This window comes from Bos mutus, chromosome 9 (assembly GCF_027580195.1).
Source record: "Bos mutus isolate GX-2022 chromosome 9, NWIPB_WYAK_1.1, whole genome shotgun sequence".
NCBI classification, from domain to species: Eukaryota; Metazoa; Chordata; class Mammalia; order Artiodactyla; family Bovidae; genus Bos; species Bos mutus.
This window is the reverse complement of record NC_091625.1, coordinates 90,622,510-90,645,333: the sequence shown is the minus strand read 5'-3', so window position 1 is coordinate 90,645,333 and position 22,824 is coordinate 90,622,510. Positions and strand designations below refer to the sequence as shown.

At 37.9% G+C, this 22,824-nt stretch overlaps 2 protein-coding genes across 16 annotated transcripts in view; one reads left to right on the top strand and one right to left on the bottom strand.

Moving 5' to 3' along the window:
• OPRM1 (opioid receptor mu 1) overlaps positions 1-22,824 on the bottom strand; it is a 164,402-nt gene that overhangs the window by 10,849 nt on the left and 130,729 nt on the right. The window lies entirely within an intron of this gene.
• IPCEF1 (interaction protein for cytohesin exchange factors 1) overlaps positions 1-22,824 on the top strand; it is a 171,109-nt gene that overhangs the window by 105,046 nt on the left and 43,239 nt on the right. For all 14 annotated transcript variants that reach the window (XM_070376909.1, XM_070376907.1, XM_070376916.1 and 11 more), the window contains 2 exons: positions 19,524-19,597; positions 21,018-21,089. In XM_070376909.1, coding sequence (XP_070233010.1) covers positions 19,524-19,597; positions 21,018-21,089 — 146 coding nt within the window. The remainder of the gene's footprint in view (positions 1-19,523; positions 19,598-21,017; positions 21,090-22,824) is intronic.

Sequence of the window (22,824 nt, the reverse complement as noted above, 5' to 3'; positions counted from 1 at the left end):
AATTTATATTGCAATCAGAGCTTATTATATTCTTTTTTTCCTTTTCCCCAGTATAATGGGAACACCTGAGGGCATATTTTTTATCTCTCTGATTTAAACTGTTTCTAGAGACTCCCCTGGCAGTCCAGTGATTAAGACTCTGGGATTCCACTGCAGGGGGCATGGGTTTGATCCCTGGTCAGGCAACTAAGATCCCATATGCTGCCCGGCGTTCTGCAGTCCATAGGGTCACAAAGAATCAGACATGACTGAACAACAATGCTGCACGGAGCAACCAAAAAAAAAAAAAAGAAGTCAGTGTTCAGCATTCAGAGTTATCCTCCGTGAATACTGGTGACCGCCTTGGTCTTGGGATATCACTGAATGTATAGAGTAAATGACACACCCAGAAAGTGAAAAAAAAAAAGCCAAAAAAGAGAAAATTATGTCCCTGGAGCCTAGAACCAGTAGGCACAGAATAGGCACCAATCATTTTTTAAAATACAATTACTTAATTATCACATTACATAATTGTCAATTATTTATATAAATCAATTAATCAAAGCATGTTGGACGCCTGATTATTCCTGGAGTTCTACCAAACAAGATCCTTCATGAATGATGGGCTTCTAATTTGTTTGATCTCTGTATTCATTGTTTTGGCCAACAACCAGCTTCTGAGAGTGTCCCATACAAAATTCCAGTACTTAACAATGCTTCTTCAGTGAAGGCAATTCAAACCACTGAAGTAAAATGGATACACTTGTTGCCAACCCATATTCCTGGAGTGTGTATGCGAAAGGAGAATGGGAAGGTGGAGGGCGAAAGATTGTTGAGCAGCTGGAAGTGAGCGGTTACCCTCAAGATGATGACTTGAGTGAAAGGAGGAAAACGAATTTAGGTACCACTTGAAAGCCTGAATTTAGGAATGACTGAAGACTTTTTGAATTCTTTTCCTTCCCTCATTATAATTCAGGCATGTGGAAAAGATCTTTAAAATGGATGCTTGGTTTTGGTTTAATGTATTTGTTGTCTGTGATACTATCACCATGTCTTAACATTTATTTTCCTTGGTAGGCCTCCGAATGCATTTCTAAAATAATGGTTCCCCACCCATAGCTTTATTTATTTATTAAAAATTTTATTGGAGTGTAGTTGCTTTATAATGTACTAGTTTCTATTGTATAGCAAAGTGAAGCAACTAGAAGGTATACTTGGGATTTACATATATACAGTATTGATACTGGGATAAAATAGATAACTAATGAGAACCTACTGTTTAGCACAGGGAACTCTACTTGATGCTCTCTGGTAACCTAAATGGGAAGGAAATCCAAAAAAAGACCAGAGACATGTACACCCATTGTGACCAGGGCAGTCTGTAACTGAGGCAGGCTGTCCTTTGTGACTTCTTATTGCTAAATTCCCACAGTGTGGGAACAGTTGCTGACATAGCCAATATTATTTTCCTTTCAGTTCTTTCCAAACTTTGCCGAAGAAGCTGTGAAATACCAAGGCTGTGAAATATTTCGCCTGTTGTCTTGTGCTCAGGGCAGGTCCACTGTGTTTGGGCACTGATGCTTTGACGGAGGACCCCAGGGTTCATGACAGCGGCTGGGCTGTCCGAGGATGGTCCTCAGCTCGTGGCAGGGACTGGAATGCCCTCGGGAGATCAGTGGTACCTCCTCTCCTCTCCTCTGGCGGCCAATGCCTAGTGCTTCTGCTGGTGTTTCCACAACCTTCCTCTGTTTTACTTCATCTTTTTTGGGTGGAATCCAGCTTCTCGCTTCTCTGAAATTTAAATACTTTTTTTAAATGCCTTAAATAATTAAGAAGATGGCTTAAAATGTCAGACAGATATGGAGAGAGACAGAAAGAAATGAGTGACTTAAGATCATTTATTTATTTAAATGAATTATGATCCAGTGACCTTGATGCAATCACTCCAAACATTTTGGTGTATGTGTTTGCAAACATTTTTCTGTGTTTCCCAAAAATCCAGTTATACCATGCGTGAGATCATAACTTGATTTTTTCACCAAGCAATTATTACAAAAATATTTTCATTTCTATATACTATATATATACTATATACTATGCATATATACTATATGTATATATATATCCACAGCATCATTTCTAATGGCTGTATTACATACGGATATATTATAGTTCATTAATGCATAGAATTTGAAATCAGAAATCTTGGTTTTAAAAATTCTTTAAAATAGCTAACAGGAAATAGAATTTACAAACACACATATACTAAGTTGAATATAAAGCAACATGTGTTTAATTTATAGTGTATGTTTAATATGGGCTTCCTGGGTGGTGCTAGTGGTAAAGAACCCACCTGCCAATGCAGGAGACGCACAAGATGTGGGTTCAGTCCCTGCCTGGGTCAGGAAGATTCCCTTGGAGAAGGGCATGGCAACCCACTCCAGTATTCTTGCCTAGATAATTCCATGGCTAGAGGAGCCTGGAGGGCTCGTGAAGAGTCAGACATGACTGAAGTGATTTAGCATGCAAGTGTGTTTAATATATTTGCATTTATATAGTTATTGGTATGTGTATAAATATATTGATAGGTGAATGTGAGTGTGTGTGTGTATCTCGGTTTCAGGCAGGAAAATGAGTTTTGCCAGCATGGATATGAAGGACAAATGTCACAGGGTCCTTAGTCCTGCCCTTTCATACTAACCTGTCTCATCCTAGGTCAGTGATGCATTCATTTTCTTATAAGTACCTTTTGACCAAGAATACCGTCCCTACGTAATTCAGAGTGGTTGTGAGAAGAGTAAACGCATTTTAAGGCAATATATAAAAGATCAAAGGAATACGTATAATGGCAAATTTGTGTACACTTTAGATGAAATGTGTGTGTATAGCATTGTGATTTTAGGATGCAAAAGGGTTGTGCTAAGGATTTTCAAACACTAGAAATGTTTGTTTTTGTTTTGGCGGCAATGGCTGTCATGTGCTAGAGATTCTAAAAATACTCCTACTGACCCTGTGTAAAGGGTGATTTTTAAGCCATAAAACAGGAAAGTGAACTAGGAGGCCCTGGGGGCATTCTTCAGCACAGTAGTTCCTAACGTGGAGTAAGAGCTTAGGTAATATGTGATTTAGTGATGAGGGCTGTGTGCACATTTTCCAAACAATAGAATGAGAAGTGACCCATGGGATGAGCTGAACTTTTGGTTAGATTTGAGGATTTTCCTGAGAAGTCATTATTTGAAGATTTATTGGTCCCTGCGGAGCAAGCTTTTTAAGGTCCAAGGGACCAGATGCTTCTACTGACAAGCTAGCTGATAAACTCATCTGTCATCGTGCTGCTGTGTTTGGTTTTCCATAAAGTGTGTTTCAAGCACATTTTGAAAGGAAGCTATGCAGTGGAAGTGACAAGAAATATATATATAGAATATTTTTTAAAGGAGCCAGAATTTAGAACATGTTTGAAACAATGTCTTCAAAAAGGACAAAAGGGACTTCCATGGTGATTCAGTGGTTAAGACTCCATGCTTCCAAGTGCAGGGGGTGAGGGGTGTGGGTTCGGTCCCTGATAGGGGAACTAAGATCCCACATACTGCACAGCATTCTCCCTGCCTCCCAGATAAATGAAAAGGACACAAGGAAATGACATCTTAGAGTTGAAGTTGTCCCTAGATTCAAAATCAGGAGGATGGGCGCTCCTCTGATGCTGGAGCCACTCATCAACCTAGGCCAACCCCTCACCCTCTCTGGGCCTTCTTTCTTATCTGTTAGACTGAAATGTGAATCTCTGGCTATTCCCTGGGAAAGAGGCAGTCTCATGAACAGCATGTTAACCACTGATATTTTCCTATTGGAATCTTAGGAAACTTACTGTGGCAAATGCATTCTCATCCTTCACTGACAAATAATGATTTTCAGAGGAGTATCACCACATTTTTTGGAATTTATTTTTAGAAAATTGTAGTACCTCAAACATAACATGCAGTCACCCCTCTTAACCATTTTGAAGGGTACAGTTCAGTGGCAGTAAGTGCATTCACATTATTGTGCAACTGTATCCAGAACTCTTACCATCTTATAAAACCACAGTACTATATTCAGTATCTCCACCTCTGGAAACTACCATTCTACTTTCTTTCTTCATGAATTTGGCTATTCTTGGTACCCCATTCAACTGGAATCATGCAGTATTTGTCCTTTTGTGACTGGCTTATTTCACTAAACATAATGTCTTCAAGGTTCATTGCATCATTCTGTGGCATGTGTTAGAATTTTCTTCCTTTTTAAGACTGAATAATATCCCATTATATGTGTAGACCACATCTTACTTGCACGTTCGTATCTGTTGATGATCACTTGGATTGTACCCACCTTTTGGAGATAGTGAATAATGCTGCTGTAAATACTGGTGTACAAAAGTCTTTTTGAGACCCTTCTTTCAATTCTTTCAGCTACATACCCAGAAGTGAAATTGCTGGATCATATGATAATTCTATTTTTAATTCTTTGAGGAACTGCCATACTGTTTTTTTTTTTTTTTTATGGTGGCCATTTTACATGCCTACCAGTGATGCACAGGGGTTCCCTTTTCTCCGCATCTTCACCACCATTTGCTATTTTCTGGTTTTTTGTTTGTTCTTGTTTTTGGATAGTGGCCATACTTGCAGATATGAGGTACTGTCTCATGGTGGTTTCGATTTGCATTTTCCTAATGATTTGTCACCTTGAATATCTTTTCATGTGCCTTTTGGGCATTTATATATCTTCTTTGGACAACTGTCTTTTCCCAGTGGAGTCTGTTCAGCTGTGGCTGAGTAGTAACTTAATGGGACTCAAGAAACTCATGAAAGCAGTTTGAAGAGATTTGAAATTTTCTGGAGTTTTGGAAGATTTAATATGCATGGTGTGAAGGCACAATTATGTGCTATAATAACTGTGATTTTGAAACAATCTGCCTTATTTTTCTTATTTCCACCAAATTTCTAATATTGAAAGCAAACATGCCAGACTTCAGGTTTCTTAAATGATGGTCCTTTATTTATTCTTCCTTCACTTCTGCTCTAGCCATGGATGGAAGATGACCTCTATTGGGAAACAAGACACGTAGCTTATTCTGTAATAGTGACATTTAGCCAAATGTCTTCCTATTCATTTAAAAAATTTCCTTCCTGTTTAGTGCTTTTTCTTCCCTTTTTTTTTACCCTGACCATGCTGCCGAATAGACCAACTCTAAATAGGTGGAAGTAATAGCGTCTCTAGGGTTTTAAGGCTTCTAAAACACTGGTGGGAGTTGAAGCTGGATGTGGAAGATCACGTATGGCCTTCTGTGCTAAGGCTTGTGCCCTGTGAGGAAGATTTTATATTATAGAGAACAATAATAGAAGATTCTTTTATACTAAAATTTCCACCTTGTTCTTATAATGATATTTCAGAAGATAATGACTACTTTTGTATGTCAGACTGCCAGAAAATTCACTGATAACTTAATTTCGTTAAAACTGTGATTTCGTAGGGAGAGAATGGAAGAATGTTTAAGTAAGCATGGCTAGCTAGGATTGCTGATTTACACATCATAGAGTGAGATGCCAGTCACTTGTATGTGTGCATGCTTGGTCACTAATTATATCTGACTCTTTGAGACCCCACGGACTGTAGCCTGCCAGCTCCTCTGTCCGTAGGATTTCCCAGGCAAGAATACTAGATTGGGTTGCCATTTCCTTCTCTGGGGATCTTCCCAACCCAGGGAACAAACCACGTCTCTTGCGTCTCCTGCGTCTCCTGCAGTGCAGGCAGATTCTTTACCACTGCGCCACCTGGGAAGCCCGTGGTCACTACTTAAATATGACCTAATATGATAATGAAAGAGTCATATCCTTGGGCAATTTTTAAAAGGAAATCATGAAGAGGGCTTCAGGTGCAGAGCAGATGGGCTGTTCGTGAGCAGGAACCACTAGTAGGAACACTTTCTGTGAAAGGAATAGCATCGTGGTTTAGATTTCCCAGAAGCAGACCCTGAGAGAGAATTTAGGTGCAAGTACTTTATTTGGGAAGTGATACCGGAAATATGTGGAAAGGAAATGAGGAAGTGAGAAAAGGTGGAAAGTCAGCTGATAAAGCTCTCTTGAGCATGCAGATCGTGACTGTGAGTAGCTAAAGCTTAATTCTGCTGGGGAACCCTGAGAGCCTGTGAGAAAGACACACCTCTGAGTTTTCCTCCCAAGGGACAGGGACCCTGGAATATTTATACACCAAGTCGCATCAGTCGTTGCTTGCCCTGGGGGCAGGGCACCCCTGCACAGATGGGGAGCTGGAATCTGGCAGCCAGAGAAGCCTCCCACAAAGAGATGCAAGGGCCGGCAGTCCAGTCTGGCCAGCGTGCCCCGGGTGATCAGGACGTGGCCGCGTGGCTGGGTCACCCACAGCATTCTCTGCAAGTGGTCGGCTTCCTTCTGAGGCCTTTTCTCTCCCCCTGTTAGAGCCCCAGCCTCTTCAGTACCATCCTGATTATCACCACCAACACCTTCAGTCCATTTTTATAATGAATGGCCACTATCTGTGGGTTTGGTAGGAAATCAGGCCTTTGTGTTGATTAGTCAAGAACACTTGCCAAATGTTTTCTATGTAGGACATCTATTTCTAAGCATTTATAAGAAGAAAAATCTCTTTGGATGAAAATCTCATTATATGCAAAATACAGCGCTAGATAAACTCAAATGCAATAGCATTTAAATAGCATACCCCAGATACTGTATGAAGGATGCAGAGAGCTTGCTAGCATTATTGCTCTCCAAAGAATTTAAAATATTTTTCTACAGCCATTAATCTGAGACAGAGGAAATAAGGAAGAGTTTAGACTGAGAAGGAGCTATTTGGAGGGCTTGGCTGACAGTGAGCAGAGTGAAAAACTTATTTTACTTTACCTTTGTCTTTTTTGGGTCATTCCTTCTATTTTCTTTCCCAATTCTTCTCATTAATAATAAAATCTTAAATTTTATTTTAACTGTATAAAATTATATAGTTCTGACAACTTTACAGTATTACATAGATTCATATTAATTCTAATTAGGCTCGCTGACCCAAGAGGTTAAATGGTCTGCCTAGGATTACACAGTAAGTGGCTTGCTTCAAGATACTCTGATTCAAGTCCAGGATTCTTTCTTCTATGACATTTGTCAACTGCAGATTCTCTTCTATGATATTTCATCTGTGGTTGAGACTGAAGAAATTGTTGGCTAGAATTATTTAACTGACTTCTGGGTTCTGGTCTGAGTTCTGTCACTTTAATGAACCATATAATTTTTCTCTTGTACGATGCCAATCTATTTATTGGTTGTGCTCGGTCTTAGTTGTGGCATTTGCATGCTTAGTTCAGGCATGTGGGATCTAGTTCCCTGATCAGGGATTGAACACAGATCCCCTGCATTAGGAATGCAGATCTTAGCCACTAGAGCACCAAGGAAGTCCTGAATGCCAGTCTAGTTTCATGTCTAGGTTAAATAGTGATCAATTTTGTAAATTCTGGCATTTGAATATGATAAATTTTTCTCTAAATAAAGATATTAGTACCTAGATGTCATGTACTTAGTACTCAACAAAAGTTAGGTTTTACTAGAGATTTTACTCAAGATTATTATAATTACTTCTCAACAAAGGTCCGTCTAGTTAAAACTATGGTCTTTTCAGTAGTCATGGATGGATGTGAGCATTGGACTATAGAGAAAGCTGAGTGCCAAAGAATTGATGCTTCTGAACTGTGGTGTTGGAGAAGACACTCAAGAGTTCCTTGGACTGCAAGGAGATCCAAGCAGTCCATCCTAAAGGAGATCAGTCCTGAATATTCATTGGAAGGACTGATGTTGAAGCTGAAACTCCAATACTTTGGCCACCTGATGTGAAGAGCTGGCTCATTGGAAAAGACCCTGATGCTGGGAAAGATTGAAGGCAGGAGGAGAAGGGGATGACAGAGGGTAAGATGGTTGCATGGCATCACCGACTCAATGGACATGAGTTCGAGTAAACTCCAGGAGTTGGTGATGGACAGGGAGGCCTGCCGTGCTGCAGTCCATGGGGTGGCAAAGAGTCAGACACTACTGAGTGACTGAACTGAACTGACTGATACTTCTCAAAAGGATTTCAAGTGTTCTCACTGCCAGTCTTGCTTCTGATATCTAAAAGAGGAGAGAAAATCATTCTTTCTTCTTCCTTTGCAGTGCTTATCAAAACCCAGTGCTAATAATGTCAGCTGTCTGCCTGCAGGCCCACATAACACTAGCAGACTGGAGATGGCCGTGGTGTATAATCTTTCTAGTTCCTTTCCTGAAAGGAAGAGGGAGTGGAGTTGACTTTTCATAACAAAGCAGCATCACATAGTCTGTCATCTAGAGCCAAAAGCCAACTCCACTCCCTCTTCCTTTACATTTCAAGGAATTTTCTGAGGGGAAAAAAAACTACTAAAATCACCTAAAAATAAGGACAATGTCACTACTAAAAGTTTTTAGACTGTGTTCCACTAACTATCTTGTAGTCAAAATTCTGTGCTCTGTTATTATTTGTGGGGTTCTGTCACCATGTTTATTATATTCAATTGAGTTCATTTGTTTCTATTTGTTTTTAATTTTGGGAACTGCTTCTTTTTTGTTTGCATTTTTTAAAAAATATAAATCATTTATCCAATTTCAAAGTCAAAACTATATAACTAATTATAACCAGGTGAGTCTTGCTTTTGTCCCTGTTCCTCTACCCTTTTGCCTTCCTCCTTTTACGTTTGTTTTTAAAATTTTTGCTATGATTTATTTTTACAAATAAAGATGAGTATGTAGGCATGAACATATCCTATCTCTTTTTTCTTACATAAAATTAGCATACTGTATCTATTGTGCTATACCTTACTTTTTCTCTTGCCTTGTCCTGGAGATTACCCTGTATGTATATATGTCATTTTTCTTAGTTATTCATTGTATGTGGATACCATACACACTTTATTCAATTGTCCCCTGATGATAGACATTTGAATTCTTTACAGTCTTTTGTTCTTGCAAATAATGATACAATTCATATGCCATTCAACATATTTATATTTAGGACAGATCCCAGGAGTAGGGTTTCTGGGTCAAAGAGTAAATACATTTTTGCTAGTTAATGCTCAGTTTCCTTGCAGTGGCTTCCATTTTTGCATTATTGCCAACAGTGTGTGAGTTCATATAAAGTTGTTATAAAATATTGGCTTATTCCCTGTGCTGTACAATATATCCCTGTAATTTATCTATTTTATACCCGGTAGTTTGTACCTCTTAATCCCCCTCACCCATTTTTCTCCTCCACCCACCCCTCTCTCCACTGGCAGCCACCAGTCTGTTCTCTGTGTATGTGAGTCTATTTCTGCCTTGGTGTATTTGTTCATTCATTTTAGTTTTTAGATTTCACATATAAGTGAAAACACACAGTATTTGTCTCTTCCCATCTGACTTAATCCACTAAGCATAATACCCTCTAGGTCCATCCACATTGTTGCTAATGTCAAAATTTAATTCTTTTTTAAGGCTAAGTAATATTCCATTCCATCATGTATATGTATACCACATCCTCTTTATCCAGTCATGTTGGTGGACAAGAAAATTGGGCAGCAATACTCATATCAGGCAAAGTAGACTTAAAAATCTATAATAAAAGACAAGAAGGGCATTATATAATGATAAACAATTCAATCCAAGAAGAGGATATATCATTTGTGAACATAAATGTATCTACTATAGAAACATCTAAATATATAAAGCAACTATTAACAGACATAGAGGAAGACATTGACAGTAATATAATAATGCAAGAGGACTGTAGTAGCCTACTTATATCAATGGACAGATTATCCAGTCAGAAAATCAATAAGGAAATAGTGGCCTGAAAAGACACATTAGATCAGATAGACTTAATAGATAGCCACAGAACATTCCATCAAGATCAGCAGAATACATATTCTTTTCAAGTGAACATGAAACTTTGTCCAAGATATATTACATGCTAAGCTACAAAATAAGTTTCAGTAAATTTCAAAAAATTGAAATTATTTCAAATATTTTTTCTTACCATAGTAGTATGCAACTAGAAGTCAATTTCAGGAACAAAAATGGAAAAACCACAAACACATGGAAACTAAAAAACTTACTACAAAAAAACCTAATGAGTTAATGAGAAGATCAAAGAGGAAATCAGAAAATATCTTGAGACAAATAGAAATATAACTTTTCAAAATCTATGGGATGCAGCAAAAACAGTTCTGAGATGTTTTTAGTGATGTAGGCCTACCTTAAGAAATAAGAAAAATCTCAAGTAAACAACCTTAACTTTCCATCTAAAGGAATTAGAAAAGAACAAAGCCCAAAGTCAGCAAAAGGAAGGAAATAATAAAGATTAGAGAGGAAATAGAGACTAAAAAAACAGTTAAAAAGATCAATGAAAGAAACTAGAAAGATATTTTTAAAACTGGTAAACCTTTAGCCAGACTCATTAAGAAAAAAAGAGAGTGAGACCAAATAAACAAAATTAGAAATGAAAGAGGAGAAGTTACAACCAATGTCACAAAAATATAGTCACAAGTGAATACCACAAACAATTTTATGCCAAAAAATTGGACAACCTAGAAGAAATGATTAATTCCTAGAGATGTACAATCTTACAAGATTAAATTAGAAAGGAATAGAAAATCTAAATAGACCAATTCTTGATACTGAAATTGAATCAGTAATCCAAAATCTCCCAACAAATAAAACTTCAAGACCAGATGGCTTCACAGGGGAATTCTGCCAAACATTAAAAAAAGAGTTAATCCTTCTCAAAGTGTTTCAAAAATTAAAGAGGAGGAAATACTTTCTAGCTCATTCTACAAGGTCAATATTACCCAGTTAACAAAATCAAAGACACTGCAAAACAAGAAAATTGAAGGCCATTAGAATTTAGTGACACCTGTTCCAAAGTGACATGAGAGTGAACTGCTCTGCTTAGAGTTTAGACTTTGCTTGTTTCCTTGGAAGGAAAGTTATGACCAACCTAGACAGCATATTAAAAACCAGAGACATTACTTTGCCCACAAAGATCCATCTAGTCAAGGCTATGGTTTTTCCAGTGGTCATGTATGGATGTGAGAGTTGGACTATAAAGAAAGCTGAGTGCTGAAGAATTGATGCTTTTGAACTGTGGTGTTGGAGAAGACTCTTGAGAGTCCCTTGGACTGCAAAGAAATCCAACCAGTCCATCCTAAAGGAGATCAGTCCTGGGTGTTCATTGGAAGGACTGATGTTGAAGCTGAAACTCCAATACTTTGGCCACCTGATGCGAAGAGCTGACTCACTGGAAAAGACCCCGATGCTGGGAAAGATTGAGGGCAGGAGGAGAAGGGGATGACAGAGGATGAGATGGTTTGATGGCATCACCGACTCAATGGACATGGGTTTGGGTGAACTCCGGGAGTTGGTGATGGACAGGGAGGCCTGGCGTGCTCCAATTCATGGGGTCACAAAGAATCAGACACGACTGAGCGACTGAACTGAACTGAACTGAACTGTTTCCAACATACTGGGAGTTTCAGGGTAGAACTGAGCAAACCATGGATTTATGTGGAGTACTAAAGTTTTGCAAATTTCCCGATTTTGATATTCATTGGGTAACTTCACTGAAGTTTATTTAAAGTAATTTCAAGAGTGTCAAATTCATATTCATGCATAACTGCAAAAGCATATTACAAAGAAGTCTATATTTTCTTTTTTAAACTATTTTCCCCTTGAATTTAAGATATTCATTTAAAGACCTGTACTTTATTGAATAACAGGATTTTGAGGGAAATGGTACAAGGAAAATACACATGGTTTCTAAGGTGTCTCTTGATTTCAGAATTATTGAAATGTAAAAAATCAGGCTTCTTAGAATCAAGGAAATAGTGTTCCACTGAGAATAGACAGGTAATTATACTCTTTATTTTTAACCATGAAATACATAATAGTTTCCTATATTATACTTCATTTGTTTCTGGCTTGGTCTTCTTTGACCTACTTAGTCTCTGGGATATATTTATAACACTCTTATTTTTCTAGGCCTGCCCTTCTACCTTTCTGACATATGTAGGTCCTTAAGAACTGATTTTGTCTATTTTGTACTATGAAAAAGTCAAACTTTATTGATGGCAATGAACACTTATTTTGCATTTAGATATTAAAACTTAACATCTTATTTTAATTAATTTAAAAAATATGTCTGAGTGTGGCAAATTCTATGTAAAATACTTTTCACTCTAAAATTCCTGTAGTCCAAAAAATTGAAGCAAATAAATTTTAACTTAATTTTGTGTCTAAAGTTTGAACAAGTCATACTGAGTCATCAGTGGAGTCATCAAAGACCTCATATTTTGCCTTCTTTTAAGTCTTATGGATAGACAAACAGGAAAAATTTCATTCATTATTTTTTACTCCCCAAACTTTTCCTGCATCTCATATTTTTAAAAAGTTTTATTGAGATATATTTCACATATCATAAAATTACACTATTCAGATTTACAATGATTTTTGGTAAATTTACTGAGTGATGAGCCATCATAATAAATCAGCTTTAAATAATTTTCATCATATCAATAAAATCCTTTATGCCTTTACAGTCAATCTTCATTCCCCCTCCAGGCAACCACTATTCTATTTTCTGTCTTTATAGATAGATTTGCTTTTTCTCTACATTTTATATAAAAGAATAATATAGTATTACATGATTTTTTGTGTCTGTCTTTTACTTAACATTATGTTTTCAAGATTCTTCTATGTTTGAGCTCATGTCAATTGTTCACTAAACAGTATTCTGTTGTATGAATATACCACACTATTTACCAGTTGATGGATATTTAGGTTGTTTCCAGATTTGAGCTATTATGAATACTGCTGCTATAAATGTTTGCAGGCAGATCTTTGCATGGGCATATGCTTTCATTTCTCTTGGGTAGATACCTAGGAATGGAATTGCTAAGTTGTATGGTAATTATTAGTATATATTTATATTTTTTAGAAACTGCCAAATGTTTTTCCAGGTGACTTCTGCATCTCATTTTAGCACTTTATTGACTGAGGAAAAAGACCATGTTTCTGTCCTTCATTCATTCATAAAGCTCATTTCTTTATTTTATTTGTGTTGAACACCTTCAGTTCAGTTCAGTCGCTCAGTTGTGTCTGACTCTTTGCAACCCCATGAATCGCAGCACGCCAGGCCTCCCTGTCCATCACCAACTCCCAGAGTTTACCCAGACTCATGTCCATCGAGTCAGTGATGCCATCCAGCCATCTCATCCTGTGTTGTTCCCTTCTCCTCCTGCCCCCAATCCCTCCCAGCATCAGAGTCTTTTCCAGTGAGTCAACTCTTCACATGAGGTAGCCAAAGTACTGGAGCTTCAGCTTTAGCATCAGTCCTTCCAAAGAAATCCCTTCAGAATGGGCTGGTTGGATCTCCTTGCAGTCCAAGGGACTCTCAAGAGTCTTCTCCAACACCACAGTTCAAAAGCATCAAAAGTTGAACACCTTAGCTTATCTCAATAATTGATGATATAACTGTAAACAACAAAATTATTTCCCTCAAGGTGCTCAGTCTGTTGGAGAAACAGAGGAATACCTTGATAACTAAATACAGAAAGAGAAGTATGGTAAGCAAAGCCCATTGTGGAGGTTGGGACATAAAGCAGAGGGCATTAACTCCAAGCTTGGAGGAGCAAGGGAAAGTTTTGGAGAAGGTCACACCTAAGTTGATTCGTGGAGACATATCTAGGAAAGTGAGAGAGGAAGGGCTTTTTAAGCCTAGGAACAGAAGGCATCTTGCCCTGCTTGCAGTCAGAACCCCTTTACCCAGATCGGTTTTACTTTTCTCTGTAGTAATTATTGCTTAGAGTGTGCTATGGAATTTATGTGCTCATATGTTGAGCTATTGTCAATTTTTTCCTTGAAAGTAGATATCCCTGTCTGTTTTGTTCACTGATAAAGCCCAAATATCTGACACAGTGCCTGACACAAAAGAGGTACTCAGTAAATGTTCATTGAATAAATGAATGTATAACATGAACAGTTTTAATAAACATGTGTGTTTAATGCTGCTAATATACCAACTGCAGATGAAACTTCACCAAGTTGAACAAAATCAGAGTTGCTAGAAAAGTGGAAGGATGAATATGTGGTATTTAAGATTGTAGAGCATCATATCACAAAGTGAAAAGCAGTGTCTTGTTTCAGAATGTAACACTAAATCTGATAAGACAAGTTTGCACAGTGACCAAAGGATGGTGTGATACTTCTGGTAAGAGAACAAGATTTTTATGACATTAGAATCCAGGGAGAAAATTGCAGGTACCAATGAAGAACTTTCAAGTAACTTTTCAGAAAGTTAGAAATGATTGGAGAGGAAGGATGCTATTTGAGAAAGTTAGTTCAGTTAATGCAATAAGGAACAAGGGATCTGAGGGGTGGGAGGAGGGAAAGGAGGAGAAAACTGTCATTTCCTTAGGATTTTCCCACTGTGATTGTCATTTTTGAGGTATTTTTTGCAAGTCAAATAAGCAAAGACAATTTTTGACACAGTTATCTGTGATTTTGAATACAGTTTGAACATAAAGTGAGAAATGCCTTTGCTCATAGAAGAAAAATTTACTGGGGAAATATTAAGGTATCTTTTACTCATTTTTATTTAGGCTCTTATTTGAAGGAATCTCAGCCATTTCAGTTTTGCCAGAAAGGAATCCATCAAAATGAAGATTTACAGTTTTTCTCTTACATATATCTGTATTTAGTTTTTTGTTGATTTATTTTTGTGTTGTTGTCATTTAAGATGGCCTTCTTGTTCTGATAGTAGATTATCTAGAGAGTACTAATGCTATAAATTGGGTATCAATTATAATTCAGCTCAATAGAAGTATTTTTTCTGTGTTTTAATTTTTTCATTTACTTTTGGTTGAGTAAGGGGTAGGGACACTAGAGAAAATGAAACTATATAATTGTAAAAGTGAAAAAGTGAAAGTGTTAGTTGCTAGGTCAAGTCTGACTCTGTGATACCATGGACTGTAGCTCTCCAGGCTTTTCTGTCCATGGGATTCTCCAGGCAAGAATCCTGAAGTGAGTAGCCATTCCCTTCTCCAGAGAAGATGAAACTGTGTAATTAACCATGGAGTAATCATGAAAGGCCTTTTATACTCTGCTTAAACACTTAAGGAAATGGCAACCCACTCCAGTAATCTTGCCTGGAAAATCCCATGGAGGGAGGAGCCTGGTAGGTTACAGTCCATGCGGTCCCAAAGAGCCAGACATGACTGAGAGACTTCACTTTAAACACTTAGACTTTCTCCAAGAGCAATTGGGAACCATGCAGGATTTTAATGAAAGAAGAGGTTTGTGGAGTGAAGATTTGCTGTGATTGTGATTTGGACACTAAATCAGAGGAAAAAACAGAACTATGGAGAGGGATAATGGTTAATGGTTTCGAGGACTTCTGCAGTAATGGTAGTCTGAAGGTGGTGTGGGTAACAGAAGCTTTGAAGAGCTGTGGCAGACGCAGCAATGATACAACTTAGTGGTTACTCGCACAGATGCTGAGAAGGAGATTGAAGTGTCAAAGATGTCTCCCATATTTCCTGTTTTTGGACAACTGGATAGAAAGTGACATCATTCACTTCAGAGGAGAACACAGGAGAAAGAGAAGCAGGCCTTTTGTGGAGGGAGATGATGAGTTTGGTCTTGGATTTACCACTCTCGAGGGGAGAATCTTAGTTTGTGCTGCCACATAGCAAAATACCATAGTCTGCAGGGCTTAAACAACAAATACTTGTTTGTCAGAGTTCTGGAGCCTAGGAAGTCCAAGATCCAGGTCTCGTGGATTCCATATCAGATGAGAGGTTTCTTTCCGGTTGGAAGACAGCTGCTTTCTTGCCATATGTTCAGATGGAGGAGGCATGGGCAGGAGCGGGAAAGCACTGGTGTCTTCATCTTTTTATAAGGGCACTAATTCCATCAGAGGGGTTTCACCCTTATTACTTCATCTAAACCAAACTACTTCCCCAAGACCCCACTTAGAATACCATCAGGTTAGGGCTTCAAAATATGAATTTGGGATGTGGGGGAACACAAATATTGGGTCCATGACAGGGAGCCTGTGGAGTACTCATCGAATAGGTACATTAGGCAGTTGGATCTTGGGATGGGCGCACTAGGACTGAAAGGAGTTTGCGGCTATAGGTTTTGGATACGTGTGTACAAATGTGGTTATACACGCTGCCATGGAAGTGCGTATGATCCCCTGTGGAGGGTATTGGAATAAGAAGAGAGTGAGTTTGTACTTAGAAATCTGGGGCATAAGAAACAGAGCGGGAAAGAAGACCCTATGAAAGAAAGCAAGGAGCAGTTAAATGGGGAAGAGGGGGAGGCTGCAGAAATGCATTGTCAGAAAAGAGACATTTCATGAGGGAGGGAGTGGGCTGGAGTGTCAGTTTCCAGAGTTCAAGTAACTGAGGGCTAAAAAGGGTACATGGGATTTAGCAACATGAAAATCATTGCGGTTTTCGGTAACAACTCTTTCTGTGGACTAGTGGGTGTAGAAATCAATGAAGGTAGGAAGTAGAAACAAATGGTGAATATAAATTGTTTTATTCTTTCTAAAGTAATTGTAGGAATTTACTTTAAAATACCCTAGCCCCAAATAGCATTTTTTTAATTGAGGTAAAATTCACATGAGACTGTTGTTTAGTTGCTAAGTCAGGTCCAGCTCTTTGCGACCCCATGGACGGGTGCCCACCAGGCTCCTCTGTCTGTGGAATTTTTCAGGCAAGAATACTGGAGTGGGTTGCCATTTCCTTCTCCAGAGGATCTTCCCAACCCAGGGACTGAACCCACATCTCCTGCATTGGCAGGTGGATTCTTTATCTCTGAGCCACCAAGGAAGTCCTCACATGAGATTACCCAACTTTAATGAGTAATTCAGCGGTATTTGGTACCCTCACATGTGCAGCCACTTCCTCTATCTAGTTCTAAAACATTTTCAACAACCCAAAGGAAACTCATGCCCATTAAGCAGTTGCTCCCTATCCCCTCCTGCTTATGGCCCCTGACAACCACTAATCTGTCTTCTGTTTCTATGGATTTACCTATTTTGGCTATTTCATATAAATGAAATTATGCAATATATAGTGTTTTGTGTCACTTCTTTTCCTTTATATAATGTTCTCAAGGTTCATCCACATTAGAGTACTTATCAGTACTTCCTTTGTTTTTTATGACAGAGTAATATTCCATTGTATGGATAGGTCACTATCTGTTCCTCTGTTGATGGACCCTTAGACTGTTTCTGCTTTTTGACTATTGTGAAATAATGCTACTGTGAACACGCATGTATTTATTTGAGCACCTGTTTTCACTTCTTTTGGGGTATATAAGACTGGAATTTCTGGAGCCTAATGTAATTTTTTTTTAAACTCTAATTTTTAGTATGGGTGAGGGAGGGCTGCGTTAGGAGTTTGGGATGGCAGATGCAAACTTTTATTATATAGGATGGATAAACGGCGAGATCCTACTATATAGCACAGGGAACTATATTCAATATTCTGTGATGAACCATAGTGGAAAAGCTGAATAGCTGAATCACTTAGCTATACAGCAGAAATGAACACAATATTGTAAATAAATCAATTATACTTCAATTAAATAAATGAAAAATAGTATACTTTTATATAATGCTGAGAGTCCACAAAAAAGCATTGTGCATTGTAGAGAAAGTTGAATCTCTTCAAATGCTTTACATTCTCTTTAGATAGTATTGGTGAAACCATCATCCAGTGATTAAATAGCCCATCCAAAAATAAATAAGTCTAATTGGAAAAACATATAACTTTTAAAGAAGGAAGTATCCTTTGAATTGAGTTTTGAGTTTTATAAGAAGAAAGATCTTCGAGCGAAGAGTCTGGCTAAGTTGGTGCACGTAGGAGAGAACAGACGGAACAGACCTAAGATTGGAAGTTTCACAGTTTAATTTTTCTGAAGAAAGAGTGCAAGTTACACCCTAGTTGGTGATAAGGGAAAGAAGCACAGATGAAAACATGAACTATGAGCACTCAAGGTGCTGACCTAACAACTAGCTGCCTTTAATTGTGTTTTCAAAACCAATTTTTACATATCCTCTAATAACCACTGACTCATTTACGTTTTGCTTTGTTTTTCTGGCCATGCGGTGCAGCATGTGGAATCTTAGTTCTCCCACCCATGCCCCCTGCATTGGGAACTTGGAGTCTTAACCACTGGACTGCCAGGGAAATCCTAGACTCACCTACGTTTAATGTTGTGGACTGTATTTCTCCATTCAGAGATACTAGTGTAGATGGAAGATTTGAGTTCTATCTGTGACAAGCAATCTAGCCTCCTGTGGGTCAGTTAAATTTTATTCATAAAGGCTAAGAAACTTTTTAGAGGCAGAGCAATGATTATATTCCCTGTAAAATTTTTGGTATTGTTTAATCTTTTATCTTGAAGTCTCATAGTTTTTATATAAAACTTTCATAATGAATCAGGTACAGTACAAAACTCACTAGATTTTAAATAATGGTTGGAATAAATTAGGTTAAGCTGCTGAAATGCCCAACATCTTTTATTATTTGTTGAGAAGATTTTTAATATTTATATTTGAAACACTGACATGCACTTTTTAAAAAGCATTTTATTTTGCATTGGAGTATAATCAATTAACAATGTTGTGATAGTTTCAGATGCTCAGCAGAGCAACTCAGCCATACATATACCTGTATCCATTCTCCTCTAAATGGTGTTTTAAAGTGGCATTTGTTTTATGTCCTTAGAAGTATCATTTTCCTGTGCACTCTTTCCTTTATAGAAAGAACTCGAGGAATTGATTATGGAACTGAGATTTTCCAAGACATGGCTCTGTGATTTAACCCTCTGGGAACTTACTAAACTTGAGAGAGAAAATAATGTTTGTTGAGTATCTGTTAAGTGTTTTATTTTTCCGAGCTTATTTAAATCCTATAACAACCAGTAAGTGGTGGATCCATGATATGAACCTCAATTTTAATTAACTCCAAAATCAGGCCTCTGTTCATCATGTAATAGGGCATGCTGTTAATGACTGTGTCTGTGATGCTAATTAGGTTCCACCTTAGATACTTGCGGCTCACTAGAGAAGTAGGATGAGAAAGATACTGAAGATGGCCATGGGCTCAAGAGGAAGTAGAGCTCTGATCAGTTAGCTCTGATGTTTTCTAGGAAGACAGACAAGAAGGGGTTGGGTGGGTCTTACTTGTGCCACACGTTGGCTGTCCCTAAACTGTGTCATGTTACTTCTCAGAGAAGATTCTGGATGCTTTGTTAGAAGAATATTAATTTCTCTTATAAAATGTATGTCCGGGGGAAGTCCAATGCTGATTCAGAGAAGTATCTTTTGATCCTCCTCCATTTCACTTGTTCTGTCCCTGTTCAACATATGATCTCAATAAACGAACTGCTAGGATTGATGCATTTATTCCTATTTGTGGTGTGTGTTTATTTCAGGCAGAAAAAGCTGATGGATTTGTTAACCTGCCTGATTTCACAGTAGAGAAAGCATCTGAATGCAAGAAAAAGCAGTAAGTTGTCTATCATTTCCCACAACATAATGGGGCCAAGATAACAGCCTTTTTATAAGCTCCTCAGGTGATATGGTGGTTTAGAAGTTCATGATGATGATATTCAAATGTCTAAAAATTTTTACTTTATGTTTTGGCACACCAAACAGTAATAGAAGCTTTTAACCTCTTGTTTTCTGGAATTTCACTTTGTGAAGCAGATGGTTTTTAAAACCCCATGGAGCCCTGGCAGGGCATGCTGCTAATGACCATGTCCATGATCCAATGAGAAACGAGCTGCCATCCAGGACTGGCAGGGTGATCAAATGTCAAGAATGTGTCCTTGTAAAGAGAATGGCTAGTTAAATAGGACTCACAAGAGCAGCAGATATGATATGAGACCAGTTTCTTTTTCTTAGTTCATGAAATTGTCAGTAGCATTCTGAAATTGAATTCTCTGAGTTGTCTTAGACTTGGGGATTGCACCCTGATACACTTAAAGTCTAAGAGATTTGATAAGCAATGGGAGCCAGAGTCCCCAGCCTCCAGACTCCCAGTCAAGTGCTCTTCCCATAACAGGATCCATCTTCATTTTGTATATGTGTCTTTTTCATCTTTTACTTATTCTTTGTTCTGCTTTTGACATCACTTCCTGTTTTGTTAGAAAAGGGCAGTTCCCTATTGACCTGTGTTTCTAGTAGCAGCAACTGATTATTAAAAAAAAAAAAAATTAACCTGTTGTGAGCTTTAAGTCTGTGCCATTGTGATGTAGCTGCATCAGAAAGTACCTAGTGATGCATGAGGTTGCGTCGATTCTTGTGGTTTTGACCAAACCGGTCACGTACAAAAACTCTGGTCCACACTACAGGACTTCCTGTCTAAATGGTAAAGAGGAAATACTTTGTTATCGTCGATGTTTTTATACTTTTCTTTTAAACTCAAAAATCTGCCTTGTATTTTTTCTTCACCAATAGAGGATAGCTTGGTTAATGTTTTTGATGTGTTGTCACAGTGTAGAAACTTTATACTTAATTATTTTTCTATAAATGCAGTATCTGAATTTAAATATTTTGCTTGTTGGAGTTGATCTGGGTACTTTGAAGTTGCACATCTACCACTTTATATTTTAGTTTATTGTCTCTATAACAAACAGCAATTGAAAATAAAAGAATATGTTCATATGTTTTAAGAACAGACTATTGATTAGTCAAGACTAAGTCCTGGTCTGAAAGTCCTGACGTGATGAATTCACCCTCTGCTCCCTACATATAATAGAGATTAGACAATAGATATTTAATGTAATTAAAAATTCTGCTTTTGTAAATTAACAAAGAAATCAGATGAACTTACCATGTATATATTTGACTGTTTTACTGTTGACTGCACTGTTGACTGTACTAATTTCTAACTTCTCATGTGTCTGTGCTTTTCTCCTTCCAAGCGCTTTTAAGATCAGTCATCCACAGATCAAGACCTTTTATTTTGCTGCTGAGAATGTGCAGGAAATGAACCTGTAAGTAGAGAAAAATCACTCGATATAATCTTTACAGATTATTTTGGTTAAGTGTCTGAATTTTAAGCATATGTGCATTTCATTTGTTTCTGCTGCTTTACAGCCTAAACTCCTTAGCGATTATAAAGTCTTTCTGCTTTCTTTCCTAGTATTTGGAAGCATTTTGGAGCACTATACAGATCAAAATGGCTGTTTTAGGAAGAAGTAGTAGGGTTCTTCTAAGGGAAGCACTCAGACACTAGACTGAGAAAGGAAAAGACAGATGACATTGTAAGAAAATGTGAAAGTGAGAATTAGCCTCACAGGGAGAAAAGCCTGCAAGAGTTGTGTTACAGGTCCCACAGCTTTCAGAAATCTACATGGAAACTCCCTGCAGGACTTCGTATGTGCTGTGTGATTCATAGTGACTCACGTTTATCATCTCTCCATGTTCCATCCTGAACATTTTGCAGCACGTCTTGTTCAGAGTCCCTCTAATATAAAAATGTATATCACTAACTTCATTTCCTGTTTGCTCAGGTTAAGTGGAATATCCTGGTAGAGCATTGCCTGCCTTGCAACATCCCCTGCTGGTTTATATTACAGTGTGATCCCAGTGGGTCTTATTTGAATGAAACTATATATATTTGAGGTGCTTGTGGCATTGGAGGGCGTTCTGTTTAATTAAGTCCTATTCTCAGAATTGTCAATGTTTCATTGCTTTCAGTTAATTAATTAAAAATATGTGTATGGATTATCTATGATGTACTCCCTTGTAATAGATCTTGGGCATTAAAAATGAAGAATACAGATTTAATATCTCCATTCATAGAGCTTATTGTTTAACCTATTTATATTTTTGTATCTAATTATATCTATTAATTTAGACATAATGACTTTATCCTTTTGCTCTGTGTAATTTCTTTTTTGCCTGTTGCTCAAGAAACTTAAAGAAAAAAAAAACTACTTTTCACTAAGCATGCATGAGCAAGAGTACACACACACATGCACACACACACACACACAGAGCACCTTACTCTGTATCCTCACAGAAGCCCTTTGTCACTAGAATCATTCTCATCTGTTCCCTACATTTACCTTCCCATTACAAACCTTCAAATGAGGGCAGAATGGCTTTTTAACACAAAGTTAGGAAACCCTGTGTTAGAAATAACAAAGCAAGGTATTGACAATCGAGTCTTCCAAACGAGTCTTTTATTTCCTTGGACAAAGGGAGAAATAGTTTCTATCCTCTTTTGATTTTAGCTTTTCCCTCTGGCTTTCTCAAGCATCTGAGAAAAATAGGAGCAGATACACAAAAGGAGGATGAGATGGTTAGATAGCATCACTGACTCAATGGACATGAGTTTGAGTAAACTCTGAGAGATAGTGCAGAACAGGGAAGCCTGGCGTGCTATAGCCTGGGGTCACAAAAAGTCAGATATGACTTAGAAGACAACACAACAACACAAAAGGAGGAGATGAAAAACTTGACAGTCAAAGTTCTTTTTTCTCTTTTTATCTGCGTTGGTAACTCTAAATCCTATTGATTAGCAAAGTCTCAGTTCAGTTCAGTTGCTCAGTTGTGTCCAACTCTTTGTGACCCCATGGACTATAACCCACCAGGCTTCTCTGCCCACGGAATTCTCCAGTCAAGAATACTGAAGTGCGTAGCATTCCCTTCTCCAGTGAATCTTCCTGACTCAAGGATCAAACCCAGGTCTCTTGCATTGCAGTTGGACTCCTTACCTTCTGG